At 37.0% G+C, this 24,376-nt stretch overlaps 3 protein-coding genes and 1 non-coding gene across 4 annotated transcripts; 2 read left to right on the top strand and 2 right to left on the bottom strand.

Moving 5' to 3' along the window:
• LOC135591860 (5.8S ribosomal RNA) lies at positions 1–156 on the top strand. Its single transcript, XR_010478628.1, has one exon. It is a non-coding gene; the product is annotated as a 5.8S ribosomal RNA (ribosomal RNA).
• Positions 157–2,669: 2,513 nt separating this feature from the next.
• On the bottom strand, positions 2,670–3,536 carry LOC135588910 (uncharacterized). The gene is made up of 2 exons (XM_065081249.1): positions 3,138–3,536; positions 2,670–2,963 (listed from the first exon to the last, which is right to left on the bottom strand). Exons 1-2 carry the CDS (start codon positions 3,534–3,536, stop codon positions 2,670–2,672), a joined length of 693 nt encoding a protein of 230 aa, XP_064937321.1.
• An 11,588-nt stretch (positions 3,537–15,124) lies between these two features.
• LOC135587134 (membrane protein PM19L-like) lies at positions 15,125–16,821 on the bottom strand. The gene is made up of 4 exons (XM_065078169.1): positions 16,611–16,821; positions 16,316–16,535; positions 16,195–16,240; positions 15,125–16,104 (listed from the first exon to the last, which is right to left on the bottom strand). The coding sequence occupies exons 1-4, from the start codon at positions 16,735–16,737 to the stop codon at positions 15,991–15,993; spliced, it is 507 nt and encodes a 168-aa protein (XP_064934241.1). The 5' UTR covers positions 16,738–16,821; the 3' UTR covers positions 15,125–15,990.
• Positions 16,822–17,094: 273 nt separating this feature from the next.
• Positions 17,095–24,334, top strand: LOC103993724 (elongation factor Tu, mitochondrial). The gene is made up of 12 exons (XM_065078168.1): positions 17,095–17,436; positions 18,146–18,221; positions 18,411–18,503; positions 18,583–18,657; positions 20,049–20,153; positions 20,295–20,385; positions 20,490–20,695; positions 22,304–22,387; positions 22,571–22,636; positions 22,714–22,776; positions 23,152–23,392; positions 24,002–24,334. The coding sequence occupies exons 1-12, from the start codon at positions 17,240–17,242 to the stop codon at positions 24,070–24,072; spliced, it is 1,368 nt and encodes a 455-aa protein (XP_064934240.1). The 5' UTR covers positions 17,095–17,239; the 3' UTR covers positions 24,073–24,334.
• The last annotated feature ends 42 nt before the right edge of the window (positions 24,335–24,376 follow it).

Below are 24,376 nucleotides of genomic sequence, written 5' to 3' on the forward strand. Positions count from 1 at the left end.
AACTCTCGGCAACGGATATCTCGGCTCTCGCATCGATGAAGAACGTAGCGAAATGCGATACCTGGTGTGAATTGCAGAATCCCGTGAACCATCGAGTCTTTGAACGCAAGTTGCGCCCGAGGCCATCCGGCTAAGGGCACGCCTACCTGGGCGTCACGCTTTCGACGCTTCGTCGTTGCCCCCTCGGGGGGTGGGGGCGAACGCGGAGGATGGCCCCCCGTGCCGGAAGGTGCGGTTGGCCGAAGAGCGGGCCGTCGGTGGTTGTCGAACACGACGTGTGGTGGATGCCTTGTGCGAGCCGTACGTCGTGCCTTCGGGACCCGGGCGAGGCCTCGAGGACCCAAGTCGTGGTGTGAGTCGATGCCACGGACCGCGACCCTAGGTCAGGTGGGGCTACCCGCTGAGTTTAAGCATATAAATAAGCGGAGGAGAAGAAACTTACGAGGATTCCCTTAGTAACGACGAGCGAACCGGGATCAGCCCAGCTTGAGAATCGGGCGGCTGCGTCGTCTGAATTGTAGTCTGGAGAAGCGTCCTCAGCGACGGACCGGGCCCAAGTCCCCTGGAAAGGGGCGCCGGGGAGGGTGAGAGCCCCGTCCGGCTCAGACCCTGTCGCACCACGAGGCGCTGTCGACGAGTCGGGTTGTTTGGGAATGCAGCCCCAATCGGGCGGTAAATTTCGTCCAAGGCTAAATATGGGCGAGAGACCGATAGCGAACAAGTACCGCGAGGGAAAGATGAAAAGGACTTTGAAAAGAGAGTCAAAGAGTGCTTGAAATTGCCGGGATGGAAGCGGATGGGGGCCGGCGATGCACCTCGGTCGGATGCGGAACGACGGTTAGCCGGTCCGCCGCTCGGCTCGGGGTGCGGATCGATGCGGGCTGCATCAACGGCCGAAGCCCGGACGGATCGTTCATTCGAGGGGATACCGTCGATGCGGTCGAGGACATGACGCGCGCCATCGGCGTGCCCCGCGGGGTACACGCGCGACCTAGGCATCGGCCAGTGGGCTCCCCATCCGACCCGTCTTGAAACACGGACCAAGGAGTCTGACATGCGTGCGAGTCGACGGGTGCGGAAACCCGGAAGGTACAAGGAAGCTAACGGGCGGGAAACCTCTCGAGGGGTTGCACCGCCGGCCGACCCTGATCTTCTGTGAAGGGTTCGAGTTGGAGCATGCATGTCGGCTCAAATATATAATAAAATTAATAATTATTATATAAATAAAATATAAAATAATATTTGAAAATAAATAAATAATCGTAAGTCGCTTATGTACTTGTAACTATTCATTTGTTTTCTAAAGTCATAGTTTTTTTCTTTTTAAACATTGTCCTATTTGTGAGATATCGGGACTTGTCTACTATGTATTTTCAGAATTAATCAATTTATTCTTTTATAAGTTCTTCGAGACTTAAGCAATATTATAATTAGGCTAATCCTTTACGAATGGATAAGTTGTCAACTTAGATAATTTCAACTAAGTCCATGATATCGATAATAATACAAATAAAAAAAATAAAAGATGAAATGATGGTTAGAGTTTCTATTATATAGTGATAATTTGATATTTTAGAAATTAAAAAAAATATATTAGTATTTTGTAAACACTACAATGCTAATGCTAATATAAAAATTATATTAGCATTTTTAATAAGCATCTTAGACCAAATGTAATTTTTGAAAAAAAAAAAATATCAAATATAATTTCATATTTAAATTATATATTGACCCTCATTGCTTACCAAAGTCCTCAACTCATTTAATACTACTAAGTCCTCAAGTATGGACCCATCTAACTCTTTTTGTTATGTCTTTGTATTTGGAGTATGCCTCTATATAGTCATTCGTTGCTGATGCGTTTTTCCATTAGAGCAACGAATCAATGGTATAGACTTTTTAGTACATTGAAGTCCTTCTAATTCTCATGATCGTATCATCTATCTCATCGTACCCACCTTCCTTTCGTTTATGATCAGTAGACTCATTACGTACGGTAGGGTGGAACTCACTCTCTGAATTCATGACCTTATATAGTTATAATTTGTCCGTACTCATAGTATCTTACAAGACATATCACATATTGTAGGGTTATGTACATATTCAAAGGTCGATGTACTTGATACTATTTAATACAATCTTTTATTTATATATACACTTTTCATGAATTCTTTTCCCAAAATAAGGTATAAGATAATTAATTGAACTCATCTTACAACACTATACGAAAAGCCGACAGCGCTGTTTGACATGCATGGTGCAATCGAATCCAAGGAAATAATACTTCAGCTATGAACTCCAGAAGACTTCACTGATACAAAGTAGATTTCTAGATCACAAACACATTACATTGCAGCCTTTTTTGTCCGAACTCTATTAGCGGCAATACCAACGTCAATGACTACAAAACAACATGATCATAAATCCTCACATCTTTGCACAAGAATAATGACTCGATCCATTGAAACTAAAGTAAAACTGGACCTACAAACTTGCTGCCCTCTCTGAGAGAACAATCAAACCTGATGAAGGACAAAGTATTCCTTCAAGGAAAATGACCGAGGGGTCTGCAAGTTGACTTCGGTTAAGGAAGATATTGGCCTGCTTTACCATGGCTTTGACTGCATTTACTTACAACTATCGACATAGGATCAAGTGTTTTTGCTATTTCAAGAACTACCAACTGAGGACGAAGGACTGCGATCGCCGTCGGCTTCGAGCATTCCACCAATCGCCGTTTGCAGATCTTGCAGATCCAATGCCCGTGGAGGAGGTACGGAAGCATGAGGATGATGCCTCGACGGCAACTCCATACCTCTCCTCGTCCAGCCAGCCGTATTGCATGACTCAGAGGGCGACGAGATGATCCGTGGCCTTTTCGTGGAGCGTTCTTCATCTTCGTTACGGCTGATATAGCTTTCAGCCGGCAACGGGTGGTTGCTTGGTCTACGATTCCCAGAATCCTGCGAGATCATGAAGAAACACTACTGAGTTGACCTATTTTTGAACACAAACAAACAATAGACTGCCTTTTACGATCTCAATGACGCTCCTCCTCAGGAGGATCCATCCAAGAACGTATGTGCTTCCTACGTGCGTAGAAACATGTGTGTAAAGAATTGTCGGGTAATAATTACCTTTGGGATCAGACTCCATGTGTTATCCTTCCATTGCTGCCGCAGCCGGAGTTCGCAGGTGCGGACGTTGAGGCGTCTGGAAGATCCATCAAGTCGGACGTCGAAGCGGCCGACGGCCATGACTGAGACCACCACCGCAGGATACCAGGTACAATCCTCGAACGCCTCCACGACGTCTCCGGGAGCCCAGTCGCTGAACAGGCCGCCGATCGGCAACGGCGGGGGTCTGAGGAACTTCCTCGGCACTCTTTCCACAACCAGCGGCCTGTCCGTCGGGCGGCGATCGTACCGGAGGAAATACGTGTGGCCGTTGCCTGAGAGGACCCGGGCGGTGCTCCAGGAGTAGGAGCCTTCCTTACACTTGTAGACCTCCACCGAACATCCCTTGGACAGCCTCATGGTGACCATGACGACGTCGGAACGAATGCCGAGTCTCTACAACCTCTCTCTCCCACAAGCCCGACGCACTCTAATGACAATGAAGTAACAAGAAATATAGGGTACAATCCAATGGGGTATAAAATGTCTCATGTCTCGCAATTAGAATCCTTTTGAAACTCGGATATCGGTCAATCTGGTAGTTGGCACAACGCGCGTTCGTCAGCGCAGCTTAGCAATGCAGTTAATCTGGAGATCGGTTAATCTGGTGGCTAAGCACAAGCAAATGCAGCCCTATGATTGAAGTGGGTGGATCCATCGTTTGCTCGGAGTTTGATAAATAATACATAAATATTATCCTTTAAATATGTATTGACGTAAGTATAGTTTAATAATATTATATTTTAAAGATTCATTAACTATTATTTTATAAACTTATCTTTCTACTCTTTTTAGTATTTATATAAAAGTATATATATATATATATATATATATATTTAAATTAATAAGTAAATAAATAAATGTATGTATGTAATCTTATATAAAAATTTTATGGCTTAAATATATAATAAAATTAATAATTATTATATAAATAAATATAAAAATAATATTTGAAAATAAATAAATAATCGTAAGTTGCTTTTGGACTTGTAATTATTATTCATTTATTTTTCAAAGTCATAGGTTTTTCCTTTTAACATTGTCCTCTTTGTGATATATCGAGACTTATCTATTATTTATTTTCAGAATAATCAATTTATTTATTTTATAAATTCTTTGATACTTAAGTAATATTATAATTAGGCTAATCCTTTACGAATGGATAAAGTGCCAACTTAGATAATTTCAATTAAGTTCATGTTATTGATAGTAATAAAAATCAAAAAATAAAAGATGAAATGATGGTTAGAGTTTCTATTATATAGTGATAATTTGATATTTTAGAAATTAAAAAATATATTAGTATTTTGTAAACACTACAATGCTAATGCTAATATAAAAATTATATTAGCATTTTTAATAAGCATCTAGACCAAATGTGATTTTTGAAAAAAAAGTATCAAATATAATTTCATATTTAAATTATATATTGACCCTCATTGCGTGTCTATTGAAGTCCTCGACTCATTTAATACTACTAAATCCTGAAGTATGGTCCCGTCTAACTCTTTTTGTTATGTCTTTGTATTTGGAGTATGCCTGTGCGTTTTTCCTGTTAGAGCAACGAATCAATAGTCATGAGAAGGTCTAAACTTTTTAGTACATTGAAGTCCTTCTCATTATCATCTATCTATCTATCATATCCATCTTCTTTTCCTTTACCATCAGTAGACTCACCACTGCAACGGTAGGGTGGAACTCACTCTCTGAATTCATGACCTTATATAGTTATAATTTGTCCGCACTCTCGGTATCTTGTAAGACATATCAAACATTGTACGGTTATGTACATATTCAAAGGTCCATGTACTTGATACTATTTAATACAATCTTTTATTTATATATACACTTTTCATGAATTCTTTTCTCAAAATAAGGCATAAGATAATTAATTAAAAGGGCAAGTTGGAATTGGGAGACCGGTGTAATACAAATGCAAATTCCAGCAAAACTAGACATTTTGCATAATCAAATGACAGATCATGCTCCAACAAGTTCATCGCCAACCTCACCCAATAGTAGTTCAAATTTTGATTCCTTAGATGAAACCCCTCCAAGAAATTTCAGATCACTAATAGAAATTTATGACTCAACATTTGCTTTGTTTATTTCAGATCCAACAACTTTTGAGGAAGCAGTTGAAAATGAGGAATGGAGAAAAGCAATAAAGGAGGAAATCAAGTCAATTGAGAAGAATGAAACTTGGGAGCTAATGGATCTACCGAAAGAAAAAAAAGCTATTGGATTAAAATGGGTGTTCAAAAGCAAAGTTTAATGCAGATGGAAGTATTCAAAAGCATAAGGCTCGGCTTGTAGCAAAATGATATTCACAGCAACAAGGTATTGATTTTGATGATACTTTTTCTCCAATTGCTAGATTCGAAACCATGAGAACTTTATTGACTTTAGCTGCTCACTTGAGTTGGCCTGTTTGTCAATTTGATGTGAAATCTATATTTTTAAATAAAGATTTACATGAAAAGATTTTTGTTGCCCGAAGGTTTTTGGTTAAAGGACATGAAGAAAATGTGTATAAGCTAAAAAAAGCTCTTTATGGGCTTAAACAAGCTCTAAAGGTATGGTACAGTAAAATTATTATTATTTTCTTCAAAATGGATTTAAGAGGAGCAATAATAAATCTACTCTTTATCTAAAGAAGGAAGATGAACATAATATTCTAATGGTTTGCCTCTATGTTGATGATATTATATATATAGGTTCATCTAATTCTTCTGCAGCAGAATTTAAAAAATACATGATAAATAGTTTTAAAATGTTAAACTTAGGTCTACTGCACTATTTTCTTGGGTTGGAAGTGAAGGATCAGATGAAAATTTTATTTCACAAAGAAAGTGTGCAATGGATCTACTCAAAAAATCTAACATGATTAATTACAAAACTACAGCAACACCCATGAATGTAAATGAGAAATTGAAAATTAATGATGATACAAATATGACAAACGCAAGATATTATAGAAGTTTGGTTAGAGGTATATATCTAACTCATACTCGACCAGATATTGCATTCTTTGTTGTTGTAGTATCCAGATTTATGCATAGCTCAAACAAACATAATCTCGGAGCTGTTAAAAGAATTCAACGTTATATTGTTGGAACAATAGATTATGGTAATATTTTTAGCCTCGGATCGGAAGCTATATCTTGGAGTTCTAAAAAGCAAGCAACAATTATGTTATCAACATCAGAAGTAGAATATATATCTGTAACATCAGCAGCTTGTCAAGCAATATGGCTTAGAAGACTTCTTGAAGATCTTCATCAAGAACAAAAAGAACCAACAGAAATATTTTGTGACAATAAAGCCACAATTGTAATGACGAAGAATCCAACGTTTCATGGAAGAATGAAGCATATAGAGATACGCTATCATTTCATTCGAGATCTTATAGCAAGTGGAGTCATAACAATGAAGTATTATGGAACAAATGAACAAGTTGCAGATATCCTCACCAAGTCGCATCCAGTTCAAAAGCATATTTATTTCATGTCGTAAATCGGTGTATGTAACTATAAATCAAGGGGGAGTGTTGATATTTGATTCATAGTTATCTAGGTAGTTATCATGATCTAGTAGTTATAGGGTGATTTCAATAACTACCTCAAATCATGATCTAGTAGTTATAGGGTGGTTACCACTAGGTCCTATAAATAGGATAATAGTTCATGAAGTAAGATATGTAGAGAGTGTGTGCACTTAGAAATATCTTGTAAGTGTTCTTGTGAATCCTCTTGTTTTAAATACTACATCAGTTTTCTTGAATTAAAAGGATTCTTTTACTTGCATCGTAGTATTCAGTTTTTTCCTTTCTCCTAGCCGTTGCTTGAGAGGATCCGGGCGGTGCTTCATGAATAGGAACATTCCTTCCACTTGTAGACCTCCACCGAGCTTCCCTTGGACACCCTCATGGCTACCGTGCCGACGTTAGAACGAATGCGAAGTCTTAAGAACCTCTCTGATGACAATGAACCGAACAAGAAATATATGTTAAAATCTAACACGGGGATAATATTTCATCATGTTTCCTAATTAGACTCTCCTTTCGAAAGCTGCGTTATCTGAGAGCCAACATAGCGCGTTTTCATTTAAACTGATATTTTCTGTTGCAACTGCCTTAATTACTCCTCCGTGGCGCTTTTTCACCATGTTACTGCCCTATTATTGGTTTCTTCGGTGGGATCCATTTGACGTCAATAGCACATGTGTCATTATGAATTTTCTTTAATCATACATTATTTTCATAAATATCTTCAGACAATTCATTTAATGGTGAGCCCCTTGCTTCAATTACAACCCATACATGACAAATGGAGGTGAAATGTGGGAAAAGAAATGACATGGTATATATATAGCATGTATCAGACTTTGAGATCTCAGACTCTTCCTGTGCTGTAACGTGAGATAGTGGCTGGAACATCGACATGGATGGCGCTTGAACACAACAGCTGAGTGTCACTCAAGATGATATCATTATGATATAACTCAAACTCATAATGAATCATTAATATCATGATGATTCTTAACGAGTTCATTAAAAATCTCGTTATGATCGATACATTCTTTATGAGTAAAACTTTTAACCACAAGTCTGACCATTATATCATTCGATATTATCCTTTGAGTTATATTTATATAATAGACTCTTTTACAATTATTGGATAATTAAATAAATTTATCAAACACCATTCTAGTTATTAATTTTAACTCTTCTTTTATTGCATTATATTACTTTTCAAAATCATTACTTTTCGTGACCTATGACAACGATAAGGGATCCATTCTTATTCATATATCATAATTTAATTCTTGTAGATATGCAACATAATAACCATAAATGACATGATTCCTTCTCCTTTGAGATATTATCAAAGTTGTGATTGTTCTACAAGACCATTAATAATGATATCAATATAACGTGGGAGTTTAGTATTGTTATTTTATTGTTCACTTTTATTAAATCATTAAATGATTTGAGTAACAACAATCTCTCGAATAATAAATGAGTATCAACTTATATCTCCTATATATCAAAATTTAATTTCAAGATTTTTACTCCCACTGATTTGCTATTTTATAGGACTCTTACATTACCAGATTTAATTATCCTCGTACTATGATTAGAGCAATAAGATATGTACCCCTTTAAACTTTTCTGAATAGATAAAATATTTAGAAATAATTATTTAATCTAATTTTATTTTATTTGAGTTGAAGATCCTTATATTGTCAAATATGTAAATATCTGAAGTTTGATTTCCTATTATTTGATAACTTAAAAGAAGTCATGTAATTTATTTACTAGGAATATCATTCAAGATATATATAATTGTCCTTGGAGCTTCTTCTCACATTTATTTGGGTACAAAAGAATAATCTATTATGCTCCTAACCATATCTATAAGGTACGATGATATCTTTCAGTAATCATATTCTGCTGTAACACATTTGGTAAATCAAATACCTTATTTTTCTAAGAATCTAGCAAAAGAATTATAATTTAGTTTATCATAAATACCATAAAATTTATTACCCTTGTCAAACGTGATGATCTTTGACTTTTCTATCTAATTGTTTATCAGCTTCATTTATATACACTTTAAGAGTGTAAACAGTCATAGACTATACAGAATTAGATATATATAATCATATCTCAACACATTATTTATATGGTGATAAAATATCTATCTTTAATGAGACGAAAGCATAGAGTGATAACCATAACCTCAAGGAGTTTATAATACTATATTTCACTTCAATATTTAATTGTAGGATCATTGTAAACTTTTGATTCATATTAATTCTGTATAGACTATTATACAAAATTCAAAGGTTAATTTTATTGAATCACAGTAAGTTTACAACTACCAAAAGGGAAATAATATTCTAACAATTCTAGGTAAAGAACTCAAATTCCAGAATTATAAGAACACAACATGCATTCTCAAGATTTATCAAATTGAATCATCTTTAGATATAAGTGATAGATATAAACTAATATCGCTTTCACTTTAAGATGATTCCCAACATTTGATAAATATCTCATTCTCTTTCGGTTTTATCCCTCTTTATTTTTTTTATTTTAATGAATATCTATTATTGATAACATATGTTGAAGTATCAAATTAATCTATCAATAATATATGTAATATTTGATTTGAACCGTATAAAGGTTATATTTATACATTTTCATTTCAAATCAAATCTTATATTATATTTCTTCTTCACATAACTTTATTTACTACAAAAGTAACACTTTATTATGAAAATATTTTTTTATGAGTTTATATATTAATTATAAAGTCAGGTGGACTTACGATTCTTATTTTAGTGTTACATACTCCTTGAGTAGTACTTAAAATATTATGAGTCTTGAGCTTACAACTTTATCATTTATTTTGAGGATATAATCTTGAATTCCTCTAATACTATCATATTAAGGTGTCAATTAATGACTTATCAGAAAATTTAAATTGATCCTTAGATATTCTTATGTGCTAGTTATAAACTGTACAGAAGTCTTAAGTATCATAAAATTGAGTCTTTCATACCTTTCTTGATCAGTCACCTCAATTATGTATTCCATAGAATTTTCAGTAATTTATATTTTGTTCAATTAATCTGATTAAGGTTTTACTCACTCAATACAACTTACATATGCTCAAGCCATTTATTTCAGAAAGTACAGGGATAGTTAAAAAAATACAATGAAGAAAGTACCACTTTAATAATATAACATTAATGATTTGAGTTTTCAAAATACGATGAACTATTGATAGGATATAAATCGGAAATATGTCATTTATGAAGGGTAGAACTATAATTTGGCATAAATTAGACCCGAGGGTAAACCGTAAATATATTGACAGAACATAAACTGGAATTACGAAATTTGCAAAAGGTAAAACGGTAATTTTATAAAACCCTAGGCTCTAGGACACAACTATAATTATGCCAAAAAACCCTAATCTGCCTTCGTCGTTGCCGCCTGTGCGTGCGGCGCTATCGCTGCTGCCTGCGCGCGGTCGTTGCCGACGTGAGGCTGCCACTGCTCACGCGAGGTCGTTGCATGGGTGCGGCCCACCCGTGCGTGGCTGTCGGCGGGGCTCTCTGCCTGCGTGTGGCCACCGCATGGATGGGTTCCACCCGCGTGCGGTAGGTCGTCGCATGGGCTTTGTGATGCCCATGTACGGTGGCTACATACGCTGCGGTGCGCACGTTGCCCAGGGTAGTCTTTGTCGCAGATTCGCAGTGAGGTCGACGGTGACCATTACTACTTAGCAATTCTCGGAGGATAAAGGTAATTTATGCATCGTAAATAAATTAACAGATCTAATGCATTTGATCTTAAAAACCTAAGCTCTGATACCAATTATAAGCATAAAATTTGTAATATGCTTTGTTAAAATATGGAAATAACCTTTATGCCAGGATTGAAATCAAATACATAGATCTAATTTTAACGATGCGTACCTTTTGATGCCATTTGTTCAGAGATTACTGTTTGATCTGCAAGCAGTATCTTTAATCCAAGATCGCTGCAAGCACCGTCTTTAATCCAAGATCGCTGCGGAATCTGCAAGGAGTAGATCCTTTCTCCTCTCTTCCTATCTTTTCACAGCACTAACTAAGATTAATGGTTTGGGGAGAGGATTTGGGGAGAGAGTTGAGGAGAAAACTGTAATCCCTCCACGGAGAGGTGTGCGTGTATGTGTGTACGTGCCCTCAGTCCCTAGAGGTCCTGTCTATTTATAGGCAAGAGCAAAGGGTCTACGATAAGATCTTAGGAGATTTCCTCCCATCAAAGTTATCTCCTAAGGAATCGTTTTGTAAGTGGAGTTCTATTATATTGGCAAAAATATGTGTGGTCGTTGCCTGAGAAGACTTCGGCGGTGCTCCATGAATGGGAACCTTCCTTCCACTTGTAGACCTCCACCAATTTTCCCTTAGACACCCTCATGGTTATCGTGCCGACGTTAGAACGAATGCGAAGTCTCAAGAACCTATCTGATGACAATGAACCGAACAAGAAATATAGGTTAAAATCTAACACGAGGATAATACTTCATCATGTTTCCTAATTAGACTCTCCTTTCAAAAGCCGTGTTATCTAAGAGCCAACATAGCGCATTTTCATTTAAACTGGTATTTTCTGTTGCGACCACCTTAATTACTCCTCCGTGGTGCTTTTTCGCCATGTTACTGCCTTGTTATTGGTTTATTCAGTGGGATCCATTTGATGTCATAGGCATAGGTGTCATTATGAATTTTCTTTAATCATACATTATTTTCATAAATATCTTCAGACAATTCATTTAATGGCGAGCCCTCTGCTTCAGTTACAACCCATACATGACAAATGGAGGTGAAATATGGGAAAAGAAATGACATGGTATATATATAATGTATCAAACTTTGAGATCTCAGACTCTTCCTATGCTGTAACGTGAGATAGTGGCTGGAACATCGGCATGGATGGCGCCTGAACACAACAGCTGAGTGTCACTCAAAATGATATCATTATGATATAACTCAAACTCATAATGAATCACTAATGTCACGATGATTCTTAACGAGTTCATTAAAAATCTCGTTATGATCGATACATTCTTTAAGAGTAAAACTTTTAACCACAAGTCTGACCATTATATCATTCGACATTATCCTTTGAGTTACATTTATATAATAGACTCTTTTACAATTATTGGATAATTAAATAAATTTATCAGACACCATTCTAGTTATTAATTTTAACTCTTCTTTTATTGCATTATATTACTTTTCAAAATCATTACTTTTCAAAATCATTACTTTTCATGACCTTTGACAACAATAAGGGATCCATTCTTATTTATATATCATAATTTAATTCTTGTAGATATGCAACATAATAACCATAAATGACATGATTCCTTCTCCTTTGAGATATTATCAAAATTGTGATTGTTCTACAAGACCATTAATAATGATATCAATATAACGTGGGAGTTTAGTATTGTTATTTTATTGTTCACTTTTATCAAATCATTAAATGATTTGAGTAACAAAAATCTCTCGAATAATAAAGGAGTATCAACTTATATTTACATTACCAGATTTAATTATCCTCGTACTATGATTAGAGCAATAAGATATGTACCCCTTTAAACTTTTCTGAATAGATAAAATATTCAGAAATAATTATTTAATCTAATTTTATTTTATTTGAGTTGAAGATCCTTATCTCTATATGACAATCTCAAATATGTAAATATCTGAAGTTTGATTTCCTATTATTTGATAACTTAAAAGAAGTCATGTAATTTATTTACTAGGAATATCATTCAAGATATATATAATTGTCCTTAGAGCTTCTTCTCACATTTATTTGGATACAAAAGAATAATATATTATGCTCCTAACCATATCTATAAGGTACGATGATATCTTTCAGTAATCATATTCTGTTGTAACACATCTGGTAAATCATATACCTTATTTTTCTAAGAATCTAGCAAAAGAATTATAATTTAGTTCATCATAAATACTATAAAATTTATCACCCTTGTCAGATATGATGATCTTTGACTTTTCTATCTAATTATTTATCAACTTCATTTATATACACTTCAAGAGTGTAAACGGTCATAGACTATACAGAATTAGATATATATAATCATATCTCAATAGATTATTTATATGGTGATAAAATATCTATCTTTAATGAGACGAAAGCATAGAGTGATAACCATAACCTCAAGGAGTTTATAATACTATATTTCACTTCAATATTTAATTGTAGGATCATTGTAAACTTTTGATTCATATTAATTCTGTATAGACTATTATACAAAATTCAAAGGTTAATTTTATTGAATCACAGTGAGTTTACAACTACCAAAAGGGAAATAATATTCTAACAATTCTAGGTAAAGAACTCAAATTCCAGAATTATAAGAACACAACATGCATTCTCAAGATTTATCAAATTGAATCATCTTTAGATATAAGTGATAGATACAAACTAATATCGCTTTGATTCCCTACATTTGATAAATATCTCATTCTCTTTCGGTTTTATCCCTCTTTATTTTTTTTATTTTAATGAATATCTATTATTGATAACATATGTTGAAGTATCAAATTAATCTATCAATAATATATGTAATATTTGATTTGAACCATATAAAGGTTATATTTATACATTTTCATTTCAAATCAAATCTTATATTATATTTCTTCTTCACATAACATTATTTGCTACAAAAGTAACACTTTATTGTGAAAATATTCTTTTATGAGTTTATATATTAATTATAAAGTCAGGTGGACTTATGCTTCTTATTTTATTGTTACCTAAGTAGTACTTAAAATATTATGAGTCTTGAGCTTACAACTTTATCATTTATTTTGATGATATAATCTTGAATTCCTCTAATACTATCATATTAAGGTGTCAACTAATGACTTATCAGAAAAGTTAAATTGATCCTTAGATATTCTTATGTGCTAGTTGTAAACTGTACAGAAGTCTTAAGTATCATAAAATTGAGTCTTTCATACCTTTCTTGATCAGTCACCTCAATTATGTATTCCATAGAATTTTCAGTAATTTATGTTTTGTTCAATTAATCTAATCAAGGTTTTACTCACTCAATACAACTTACATATGCTCAAGCCATTTATTTCAGAAAATACAAGGATAGTTAAAAAAATACAATGAAGAAAGTACCACTTTAATAATATAACATTAATGCTTTGAGTTTTCAAAATATGATGAACTATTGATAGGATATAAATCGAAAATATGTCATTTATGAAGGGTAGAACTATAATTTGACATAAATTAGACCCGAGGGTAAAACCATAAATATGTTGACAGAACATAAACTGGAATTACGAAATTTGCAAAGGGCAAAACTGTAATTTTATAAAACCTTAGGCTCCAGGACACAACTATAATTATGCCAAAAAACCCTAATCTGCCTTCGTCGTCGCCGCTTGTGCGTGCGGCGCTATCGCTGTTGCCTGCGCGCGGTCGTTGCCGACGTGAGGCTACCACTGCTCACGCGAGGTCGTTGCATGGGTGCGGCCCACCCGTGCGTGGTCGCCGGTAGGGCTCTCTGCCTGCGTGTGGCCACCGCATGGATGGGTTCCACCCGCGTGCGATAGGTCGTCGCATGGGCTTTGTGATGCCCGCGTACGGTGGCTGCATACGCTGCGGTGCGCACGTTGCCCAGGGTAGTCTTTGTCGTAGATTCACAACGAGGTCGATAGTGACCATTACTACTTAGCAATTCTCGGAGGATAAAGGTAATTTATGCATCATAAACAAATTAACAGATCTAATGCATTTGATCTCAAAAACCTAGGCTCTGATACCAATTATAAGCATAAAATTTGTAATATGCTTTGTTAAAATATGAAAATAACCTTTATGTCAGGATTGAAATCAAATACATAGATCTAATTTTAACGATGCGTACCTTTTGATGCCATTTGTTCAGAGATTTCTGTTTGATCTGCAAGCACTGTCTTTAATCCAAGATCGCTGCAAGCACCGTCTTTAATCCAAGATCGCTGCGGAATCTGCAAGGAGTAGATCCTTTCTCCTCTCTTCCTATCTTTTCACAGCACTAACTAAGATTAATGGTTTGGGGAGAGGATTTAGGGAGAGAGTTGAGGAGAAAACTGTAATCCCTCCACGGAGAGGTGTGCGTGTATGTGTGTACGTGCCCTCAGTCCCTAGAGGTACTGTCTATTTATAGGCGAGAGCAAAGGGTCTACGATAAGATGTTAGGAGAAAGCTGTAATCCCTCCACGGAGAGGTGTGCGTGTATGTGTGTACGTGCCCTCAGTCCCTAGAGGTCCTGTCTATTTATAGGCGAGAGCAAAGGGTCTATGATAAGATCTTAGGAGATTTCCTCCCATCAAGGTTATCTCCTAAGGAATCGTTTCGTAAGTGGAGTTCTATTGTATTGGCAAAAATATTTCAACGGAACCCAATTAGTTATATTATATATCTTATCTAATTATACAAGGTCACAAAATCTAATAGAAGCGACCGACGGCCATGACTGAGACCACCACCGCAGGATACTAGGTACAATCCTTGATTGCCTCCATGACATCTTAGGGAGCCTAGTCGATGAACAGGCCTCTGATCGGCAAATGCGGGGGTTTGAGGAACTTCCTCGGCACTCTTTCCACAACCAGCGGCCTGTCCGTCGGGCAGCGATCGTACCAGAGGAAATACGTGTGGCCGTTGCCTGAGAGGACCCGGGCGGTGCTCCATGAATGGGAACCTTCCTTCCACTTGTAGACCTCCACCGAGCTTCCCTTGGACACCCTCATGGCTATCGTGCCGACGTTAGAACGAATGCGAAGTCTCAAGAACCTATCTGATGACAATGAACTGAACAAGAAATATATGTTAAAATCTAACACGAGGATAATACTTCATCATGTTTCCTAATTAGACTCTCCTTTCAAAAGCCGTGTTATCTAAGAGCCAACATAGCGCATTTTCATTTAAACTGGTATTTTATGTTGCGATCGCCTTAATTACTCCTCCGTGGCGCTTTTTCGCCATGTTACTGCCCAGTTATTGGTTTATTCGGTGGGATCCATTTGATGTCATAGGCACAGGTGTCATTATGAATTTTCTTTAATCATACATTATTTTCATAAATATCTTCGGACAATTCATTTAATGGAGCCCTATGCTTCAGTTACAACCCATACATGACAAATGGAGGTGAAATCTGGGAAAAGAAATGACATGGTTTATATATAGCATGTATCGGACTTTGAGATCTCAGACTCTTCCTGTCCAGTAAAGTGAGATGGTGGCTGGAACACCGGCATGGATGGCGCCTGAACACAGCAGCTGAGTGCCGCTCAAGATGATCGTGAGCGTTTCCAACGTCCTCTGTCGAACATGTTTGACGGTAAAGAAGCGTGCAATATTGAAAGACAAATCGAGCAACGGCTATGGCCTGAGCTGAAAGAAGCTACTTACCAGGCTCGAGCTCCTCCAACCGATGGTGATCTCTTTGCATGCCAACCTGCAAATTTCAATGACGATGGTGACAGCAATGTTGTTGCATCCGCTGCAACTTCGGGGATGAAGTCTTGCTTACCCCATGGCCAGAAGAGTGAGGCCCCAAGTGATGACGGAGGCGGCTGCAGCTGATAATAAGTTGGACGCACTCCCATCGGCGACGTCTTGCAAGCCGGTAAGCGAGGTGGCGACTCCGACGACTCCGGAGATGAGGGAGAAGATGATGAAGAATCCGGTTGCCAGATTCCCGATCGGGTAGTAGATCGGGAACAATCGAGCAGGCACCGATAAACCGGAAGCTGCAGTCGATCGGACACACATTTATCAGTGCTCAGAGCAGGAACTGAGCTGTGGAATGTGGTGCATGCAGTTACCTGCACGAGGTGTCTCCTCGATGCCATAGTTGAGAGCCCAACCAGCGACTGCGGCGACGATCGCGTACATGAGGAGGTTGATGAAGAGAAGGAAGAGGGCAAGGGATTTGGGGCTCTGAGATGCCATGACGGGTCGAATCAAGAAGGGAACTCGCCGTTGATCAGATCTGCAAGACCATGATGCATATTTATATGAATACTTCAATGCATCCCAGGTTGATGAAGAGAAGGATAGCATTCCTTGCTGCCTCGAGGGGTTGCTTCCTTTGCTGTTGCAACACGCAAAGCATTTCCTTTTTGGACGAGTCATCCAAATCCATCTGAGCCCAATGCAAGGAGAAAAATTGGATTGGAGCGGATCGGCTTCGTCTTCGTCTTCGGCCCAGCCTTGATTTAAACGGGTTGGATTAACCTGACCCGTTAGCAGCACGACGCCTCCCATCGAGACTGTGACACCGACTGACTTCACGACTTCATTTACGACAAGGGATGCGTTGCGGCGGTAAAGTTCACGCTCCCTAAAACCCTAAGTCACAACGCCTCGTGTCCGGGCATCAAGACTGAGGGGATTGACCTCGAACCCACCATTTCTACTGTGCGTCTGCGGCAAGATCTCCCATTGCTTTCCAATGGCTGCCTCGGCCGCTCTGAGGAACCCTAAATCGAGGCGACTCCTCCGCTTCTCGTCCGTCTCCCCTCTGCTCTACTCATGCTGTCGCGGGGCGATCGTCGGCTCGGAGCCGAAGATTTTGACAGACGCGATCCTCGGGAGCGAGTCCGCGGGCGCGCTGTGGTCGAGGAGGTCCATGGCCACCTTCACCCGGACGTAAGATTCGAAATGGCTTGCGTTCGATCTTCTGTATGGTTCTTCATGCGATGCGATCGTGCTCTGTAGTGTGTTCTGCATTTAGATTCCAAGGAGAAGTCTTGATTTCTATTAAGTGTTTACTAGTCAATAATTTGTTGTTTACGAAGTTAGGAGGGATCCATTCAGTCCTGTTCGAGATGGATTTTGACTTGGCCGGAGGGATACATCTGAGTGCAGAAATGTTTTACACTGGAGAAATATATGGAAAATCTAGAATCTGAACAAAACACAGATCAACTGTAAAGCAGTTTATCTCAGCAACACAGAACTTGTCTATTTCTAACTTTGGTTCTACTGATGACCGAGGACAATAAATATTCCTTGACGTGCTTTGAAACCCTATCTAAGGTGCAGATATTTTGTTTGCAATTATTTGAAGCATATGTTTTCTAGTACCATAATGCCCTGGTTTTGCGCTAGGTCCTACTAGTGGCATCTTCAACTCTGCATGCACCTATGACATCCTCTGACCAATTTCTGTGTCGACATCTTAGCTAAACTTAAGCATCTTCTGTTTTGCCTTATCTTAATTTTTGTTGTTTTCCCTATCTTTTTGGTTCTTTTAGGCAGTTAATGCAGTTTGCCATAATTCTTGTATCTCACTGCTTATGATAAGACAACACAAGATTTGTTAGCTCAGTTCTAACTTTTCCTCTTATTATCCCAGGAAACCTCATGTAAATGTTGGTACGATTGGGCATGTTGATCATGGGAAAACTACACTAACAGCAGCAATTACAAAGGTTAGCCAGCCTTTTAGGAGTCCAAATCCCTTACGATTAGTTTTATTTTTGCATTTGATATGATTTTTTTTTAGTATTTAACTTCTTGACATCTCACGTTAAAAAATTTTAAAGTTCTAACTGGTGGTAGCTTGTCATTTTCTTCAGTTTGTTGTTGAAAACACAGTTCATTATCATCTTTTTCTCTAGGTTCTATCTGAAGAGGGAAAAGCTAAAGCTGTTGCTTTTGATGAGATCGACAAAGCCCCCGAGGAGAAAGCTAGAGGAATTACCATCGCAACAGTTCGTGCATCCTTTTTCTTCATATGTGTATTTAATCGAATTCTGTTTGTTTATTGTGTATATCTCTTTTCTTCTGCAGGCTCATGTGGAATATGAAACTGCAAAACGACACTATGCCCATGTTGATTGCCCAGGACATGCAGACTATGTTAAGGTAATGTGTGCAACTATTTAGTGTACTTGTTTTAGCCACTTTGTGTAATTTTGTGCATAATCACAAGTTTATGGTCATGACATCATTTATGACCTATCAGTTAGATGCCTAATTGTAGATTTGTATTTTCCAAACATAATAATAGTTTAAGAATTCATCAGATCAAGAATTCTGCGCTAAGGATTCTTAGAAACCAAATGTGAAATCCAATTGTTTGTACTTTGTAGATTGAACATTTTGATGTGTGTGCCTTTCCATGAGATCCTTCATGCTAGAAGCCATTCAGAGAGAGAGTGAACATGGAAAGACATGTGCTAGGAACAAGTGCTAGGAACTGGAGTGGATTCTACTAGACCAAGTATGAAAAGGCCTTTGAGAGCTTTTAAGGAAAAAAATTCCTTTTAGCAAATTTTTTGTTGTTTGATAGTACATTTACAAAGGGGTTTTTGAAAACACTATTGCCACTGTCCAGGTTATCGCCCCATCGCAACCACCACCTCCAATTTTATGGTTATTGATGGCATTATCATTCTTGCTCATCATTGTCTCGAACAACAATTTCACCATCACCACAATTACCCCTCTCATGTTGCCACCACCACCACCCCCCTCATTCCCACACTGCTGTTGCTACCAATCACCAACATTTTTGTGAACTCTGCCATCGTCACCCATCTGCAAGCTTACCATTGTCACCACCTTGCTTGCATCACTTTAGTTGCCACCACCACTAGTGCCACTATTGCTGCTGCCTGGCTCGCCACCATCCATGCTGCCACCCACCATAGCTGCTACAAGTACCTCTGTGACCATTACAATTGAATGCTCATACAATCTCTTTCTTGAACTTCTACTGCTCGCAACTGTCAATCAGTACTGCTTAATTTCATTGTCTATATATGGACTCTTGGACTATTGCTTGACTGGCAATATAACTGATAGTTCCGGTCAGAAACTAAGTCCAGCAACATGAAAAAGTTTTTGACATCAGTTGAAGGTAATAATTTCCTTGGGGAATTCAACCTATAGTTCTCTAGTCCAGAAATGATCTCATAATCAACTTGTATTGAAGTTTCAGTGCTAGACGCTGAAATTACATTACACATATTTTTTCAAAATCCTGCAAATCCTTCATTTAATCCTAGTCTTATTTAAAGCTCTAGATCATTGCAGAAATTTTTGTATTCCATGAGGAAAATTGAGTACTACTTTGTTGTCATCAGGTGATATTTGTGGTTGCTGAGTAGCCTATTTGCTTTAAATGTTGTCCTGATGTAAACATCCTTTTTGCCATATTTCTTATCAAAAACATATTTAATAGTATCCGCAAGTAAAACAAGGGAGGGGGAGTACAACTTTATTGTGTGCCTTAATCTTTTATTCTGAAACAGAATATGATCACTGGAGCTGCTCAAATGGATGGTGGGATCCTAGTTGTTTCGGCACCTGATGGACCAATGCCTCAAACTAAGGAACATATTCTGCTTGCTCGACAGGTAATAACCTATTCTTGTTCAACGATCATTTTCCAGATTCTTATGATTACATTACATTGAATTAACTTTTTTTTTCATGGATTGTCTGAATAATCTTTCTCTAGATTAATTCAGTTCTTGTTTATCTTTTGTTACATTTAGGTGGGTGTGCCATCACTTGTATGCTTCCTGAACAAGGTTGATGCTGTTGATGATCCCGAGTTACTAGAACTTGTAGAAATGGAGCTTCGAGGTATGATGTTGCATGACAGAATAAAAATTTTTCATGACCTCTGTTTCTTTTTAAAGATCTATTTCTGTAGAGTTATGCTTGATATTCTTTTTGCTTTTCTGCAGAGCTGCTTAGCTTTTACAAGTTCCCTGGGGATGAGATTCCAATTGTACAAGGATCAGCATTGTCCGCTTTGCAGGGTACAAATGAAGAAATAGGAAAGAAGGCAATTCTAAAATTAATGGATGCAGTAGATGAATATATACCAGATCCAATACGCCAACTTGACAAGCCCTTTCTCATGCCAATTGAAGATGTATTTTCAATACAGGTAAATCACATGTTTCTTTGGCTATCATCCAACTTAACCTTATTGTTTGAGAATTCATTGAATATTTTTAATAAGATTGCATACTAAGTAATTTTAAATCATATGATTTTTATACTTATATTTGTTGCACTATGTGTTCTCTAGTTAATACGAAAATTTCTGAAGTTCATGACAATGTTTCTGCATGAAATATTTCTCGTTCTTCTTTCAGGAGATAGTTCATTTTAGTAATTATGATGTATTTATAGAATTTTAAGTCTGAATGGTTAACCATCAAAACACATCCTTTTCAGTTTTCAAGGCTGCTACTGCTGCTGCTCTCTGTTTCTGTGTTTCAGCTGTTTTTTTTTTCCAAATAGATTTGCATATAATATTTTGGTTTGTGGATGCACAAGATTAAAAAGATAATATATGCATGTTGAAGATTTGAATGTAATTGAAAATGCAATAATTTTGTTACTTGGATGATCATCAGAAGAAATGAATTTACATTATATTTATCTTTAACAAGGAATATGTTCTCTCATACTTCTTTGTCTTGGGATTATGAGAAGATATCTGTTTTCAATGAAAAAATGATAATCTTTCAAAGCTTCAAATATAAAAATTAATGTTCCATGCTTGATTGCTACACATGATTCATGCTCCTTTTAGCTGCAGCATCTAATATGTTATTTTCTTTAAATGCAATTGCTTATGGTAGCATGAGTTGTTTGTGCTATGAATCTTCCAAATATTTTTACCAAAAATATATGATCTCCTTCCAAATATTAGAATACTGAAATTAGATGAAGTCAAAATTACTAAGTTCTATGATTGTTGAATTAACTTAAAAAGTTAAGATATTATTGGCAAAGATATGACACCCCTTGTAGACTTGCACATCGTTTATTATACTGGTTTACTGATATTAGACAATTAGTCTTGTGGTCGCAGGAGTGACATTATAGAAATTTTGCACCTGTAGTCTTTTGTATAAACAGAGAGAACTTTCTCAGTCTCCTGGCTGTACAAGTTTCTGTTTGATAAATATCTCACTTTTTGTTGGTCCATTCTTCTTTGAACAGCTAACCATACCGTGTGAGAGGAACGACATTCACTGTGAAATTATTCTGTGCTGTTTATGGAATCCCTCTTGACAGTCTTTCACAAGATAACCAAAAATCAGTTGATAACTTATCTTGATTTTATTTCAAGGGTTAAATCAATAACCCATAAAAAGAATCATCACTATTGATGTGCTGACATACATCATCCTGACTGTAATTAAGAATTCATCAAATAAAGCACAGCTTTGTCATTGATTTCATGGTTGGAAGTGAGAACTAAGAAATCTGTTTGGTCTCATTTTTTGATGCAACATCATCCTGACTGTAATTAAGAATTCATCAAATAAAGCAACAGCTTTGTCATTGATTTCATGGTTGGAAGTTAGAACTAAGATATCTGTTTGGTCTCATTTTTTGATGCAACTCCCCTAAGATTATTCTTGTCAAGAGATGTTTATTATCAGTTCCTGATTGATGTTGTTCTGATGCTAATTTCTACTATAAAGTTGGCATGGCTAGTTTAAAGGGAGTTTTTTTGGGATATTGTTGATGTCTGCAGGGACGTGGAACTGTTGTTACCGGCAGAGTTGAGCAAGGAACAATAAAAACCGGAGAAGAAGTTGAAGTTTTAGGGCTGATGCAGGTAAATAAATGCTTTGTCAGAAAAATTCTTGACAATTATCGGCTGCATAAATTTGTGACTAATACATAGTCCTTGTTTATTTTTAGCAGGAAATCAGTTTTTCATACTTTAGTTTATGACATACTTTATTCTTCTATTATGCTAGAAATATGCCAGATATAGCTAACATATTTCTATTACCAGGGTGGGCCTTTGAAAACTACCGTTACTGGTGTTGAGATGTTCAAGAAGATCTTGGATCATGGAGAAGTAAATAGATGATTTGGCATTTTATTCTTTTTCAGTATCCCTATATAGAATGGATCATAAGGTTTTTCCTTATGTAGGCTGGCGACAATGTTGGCCTTCTACTACGTGGACTAAAGCGTGGAGATGTGCAACGAGGGCAGGTTGGCATCAATGGTCATAATTTTTTCTGTGAACTGTTGGAGATAACAACCATATTTTGGTCTTGCAACATACAACAATTATTTAGTATTTCAATATGATACTGATGAGCAACACTCATGCATATCAACGGAGTCTCTCTCGACTCTATCCCAACATGTTAAAATGTAAAGCCAAAGGTATAGGTATACATCATACATGCAAGTCTCAAGGGAATTGAAACTTGACTTCAGGGTCCATTTTTCCATTGGTGCTTTTCGTTCATTGCTAAAATTTTGGATTTATGTTCTTATTCCTTCAATATTTGGTTAACTTATGTAGTGATTTGTCACTAAATATATAGTTAACTGGAGGTATGATTGTCGAAATGAGTGTAGGTAGTATGCAAGCCTGGTACATTAAAGACATACACGAAATTTGAGGCAGAGATTTATGTACTGACGAAGGATGAAGGTGGTCGCCACACTGCTTTCTTCTCAAACTATAGACCCCAGTTCTTCATGAGAACTGCAGATGTTACTGGTAAAGTGGAGCTCCCTGAAAGTGTAAAGATGGTGATGCCTGGTGACAACGTCACAGCTACATTTGAATTGATCTCACCTGTTCCCCTTGAAGCAGGTAATTTTATCTTGGTGTATCTACACCTAAATTTCTCGAGAAAGATGGTAGTTATTTTAATAAGAATGTTTCCTCAATGTCTTTCACAATTTACATCACTATTTATTTCCCAATGAAAATTAGACAACCAGATCCTTTTGACAAAGAAAAATAATTATGGTCAACTGACATGTTCCCAGAAGCTATGTTGTTAACCTGCTCATTTGTTAGGATAAGGGCCCAGCATTATATAAAACTGTTCTGTGACTTACTTCTAGCTCTTCATTCAGTAGCTGATACAGCAGTTCCTTTTTTTTTAAAATGCATTTACTACATCTGCTGGACAGGCTTGAAGAAATCTTATTCTGGATATCTTCCAAGCCTTTTTAAGTTTAGTAGTCTAATTCTAGTAATTGAATCCACATCAAGGACCCTCTTATTTGTTTATTTATATATGTTACGTGTTATCGGTTTCCTTACCAAATTATGCAATTCATTTTTTCTTTTCTTTTCCCTTGGATAGGGGTTTTCTTGAAACCCAACCCATGCGCAACCTGCCTATAGATAAGTTATTTAATGTTCAGTGCTCTGAATATTATAAAAGCATAATTGCTTTGTTTTATGTTCCAGGACAAAGATTTGCCCTCCGGGAAGGTGGGAGGACAGTTGGTGCAGGAGTTGTAGCTAAGGTAATTAGCTGAGCTTCCTTCCACTGCTGCAACACAGCTCGGTATTTGCCCCACAGTTAACACTATCATGGGCAACATGTACGAATCTCAAATTTTGGTCGATGTTTGGAGGAATCACTTGAGAGATCAATCAGTTTGCGTTGGCCTTAATTCATCATCAATAATCATCTAAATGTGGAGAACATTTGATAAGTACATGAACGCTGCTTTCAGTGAGTTTCTTATGATCCAGTAATTGAATCGATGAAATATAGTTGGATTTATTTTGATCGAAGCTGGTTTCTTGTATAATCATGCATGTGCATTTGCTATGAAG

Source organism: Musa acuminata, chromosome BXJ1-8, assembly GCF_036884655.1.
Source record: "Musa acuminata AAA Group cultivar baxijiao chromosome BXJ1-8, Cavendish_Baxijiao_AAA, whole genome shotgun sequence".
NCBI lineage: Eukaryota > Viridiplantae > Streptophyta > Magnoliopsida > Zingiberales > Musaceae > Musa > Musa acuminata.

Bases quoted from the DNA above. Each gene is read 5' to 3' on its own strand.
- LOC135588910 (XM_065081249.1), bottom strand. From the start codon at position 3,536: ATGAGGCTGTCCAAGGGATGTTCGGTGGAGGTCTACAAGTGTAAGGAA. The intron at 2,964-3,137 runs GTAATTATTACC...ATGATCTCGCAG, and splicing joins CATGGAGTCTGATCCCAAAG to GATTCTGGGAATCGTAGACC.
- LOC135587134 (XM_065078169.1), bottom strand. From the start codon at position 16,737: ATGGCATCTCAGAGCCCCAAATCCCTTGCCCTCTTCCTTCTCTTCATC. The intron at 16,241-16,315 runs GTAAGCAAGACT...TGAAATTTGCAG, and splicing joins CTCACTCTTCTGGCCATGGG to GTTGGCATGCAAAGAGATCA. The intron at 16,105-16,194 runs GTAAGTAGCTTC...CATGTTCGACAG, and splicing joins GTTGGAGGAGCTCGAGCCTG to AGGACGTTGGAAACGCTCAC.
- LOC103993724 (XM_065078168.1), top strand. From the start codon at position 17,240: ATGGCTGCCTCGGCCGCTCTGAGGAACCCTAAATCGAGGCGACTCCTC. The intron at 18,504-18,582 runs GTTCGTGCATCC...TTTCTTCTGCAG, and splicing joins GAGGAATTACCATCGCAACA to GCTCATGTGGAATATGAAAC. The intron at 20,696-22,303 runs GTAAATCACATG...TGATGTCTGCAG, and splicing joins AAGATGTATTTTCAATACAG to GGACGTGGAACTGTTGTTAC.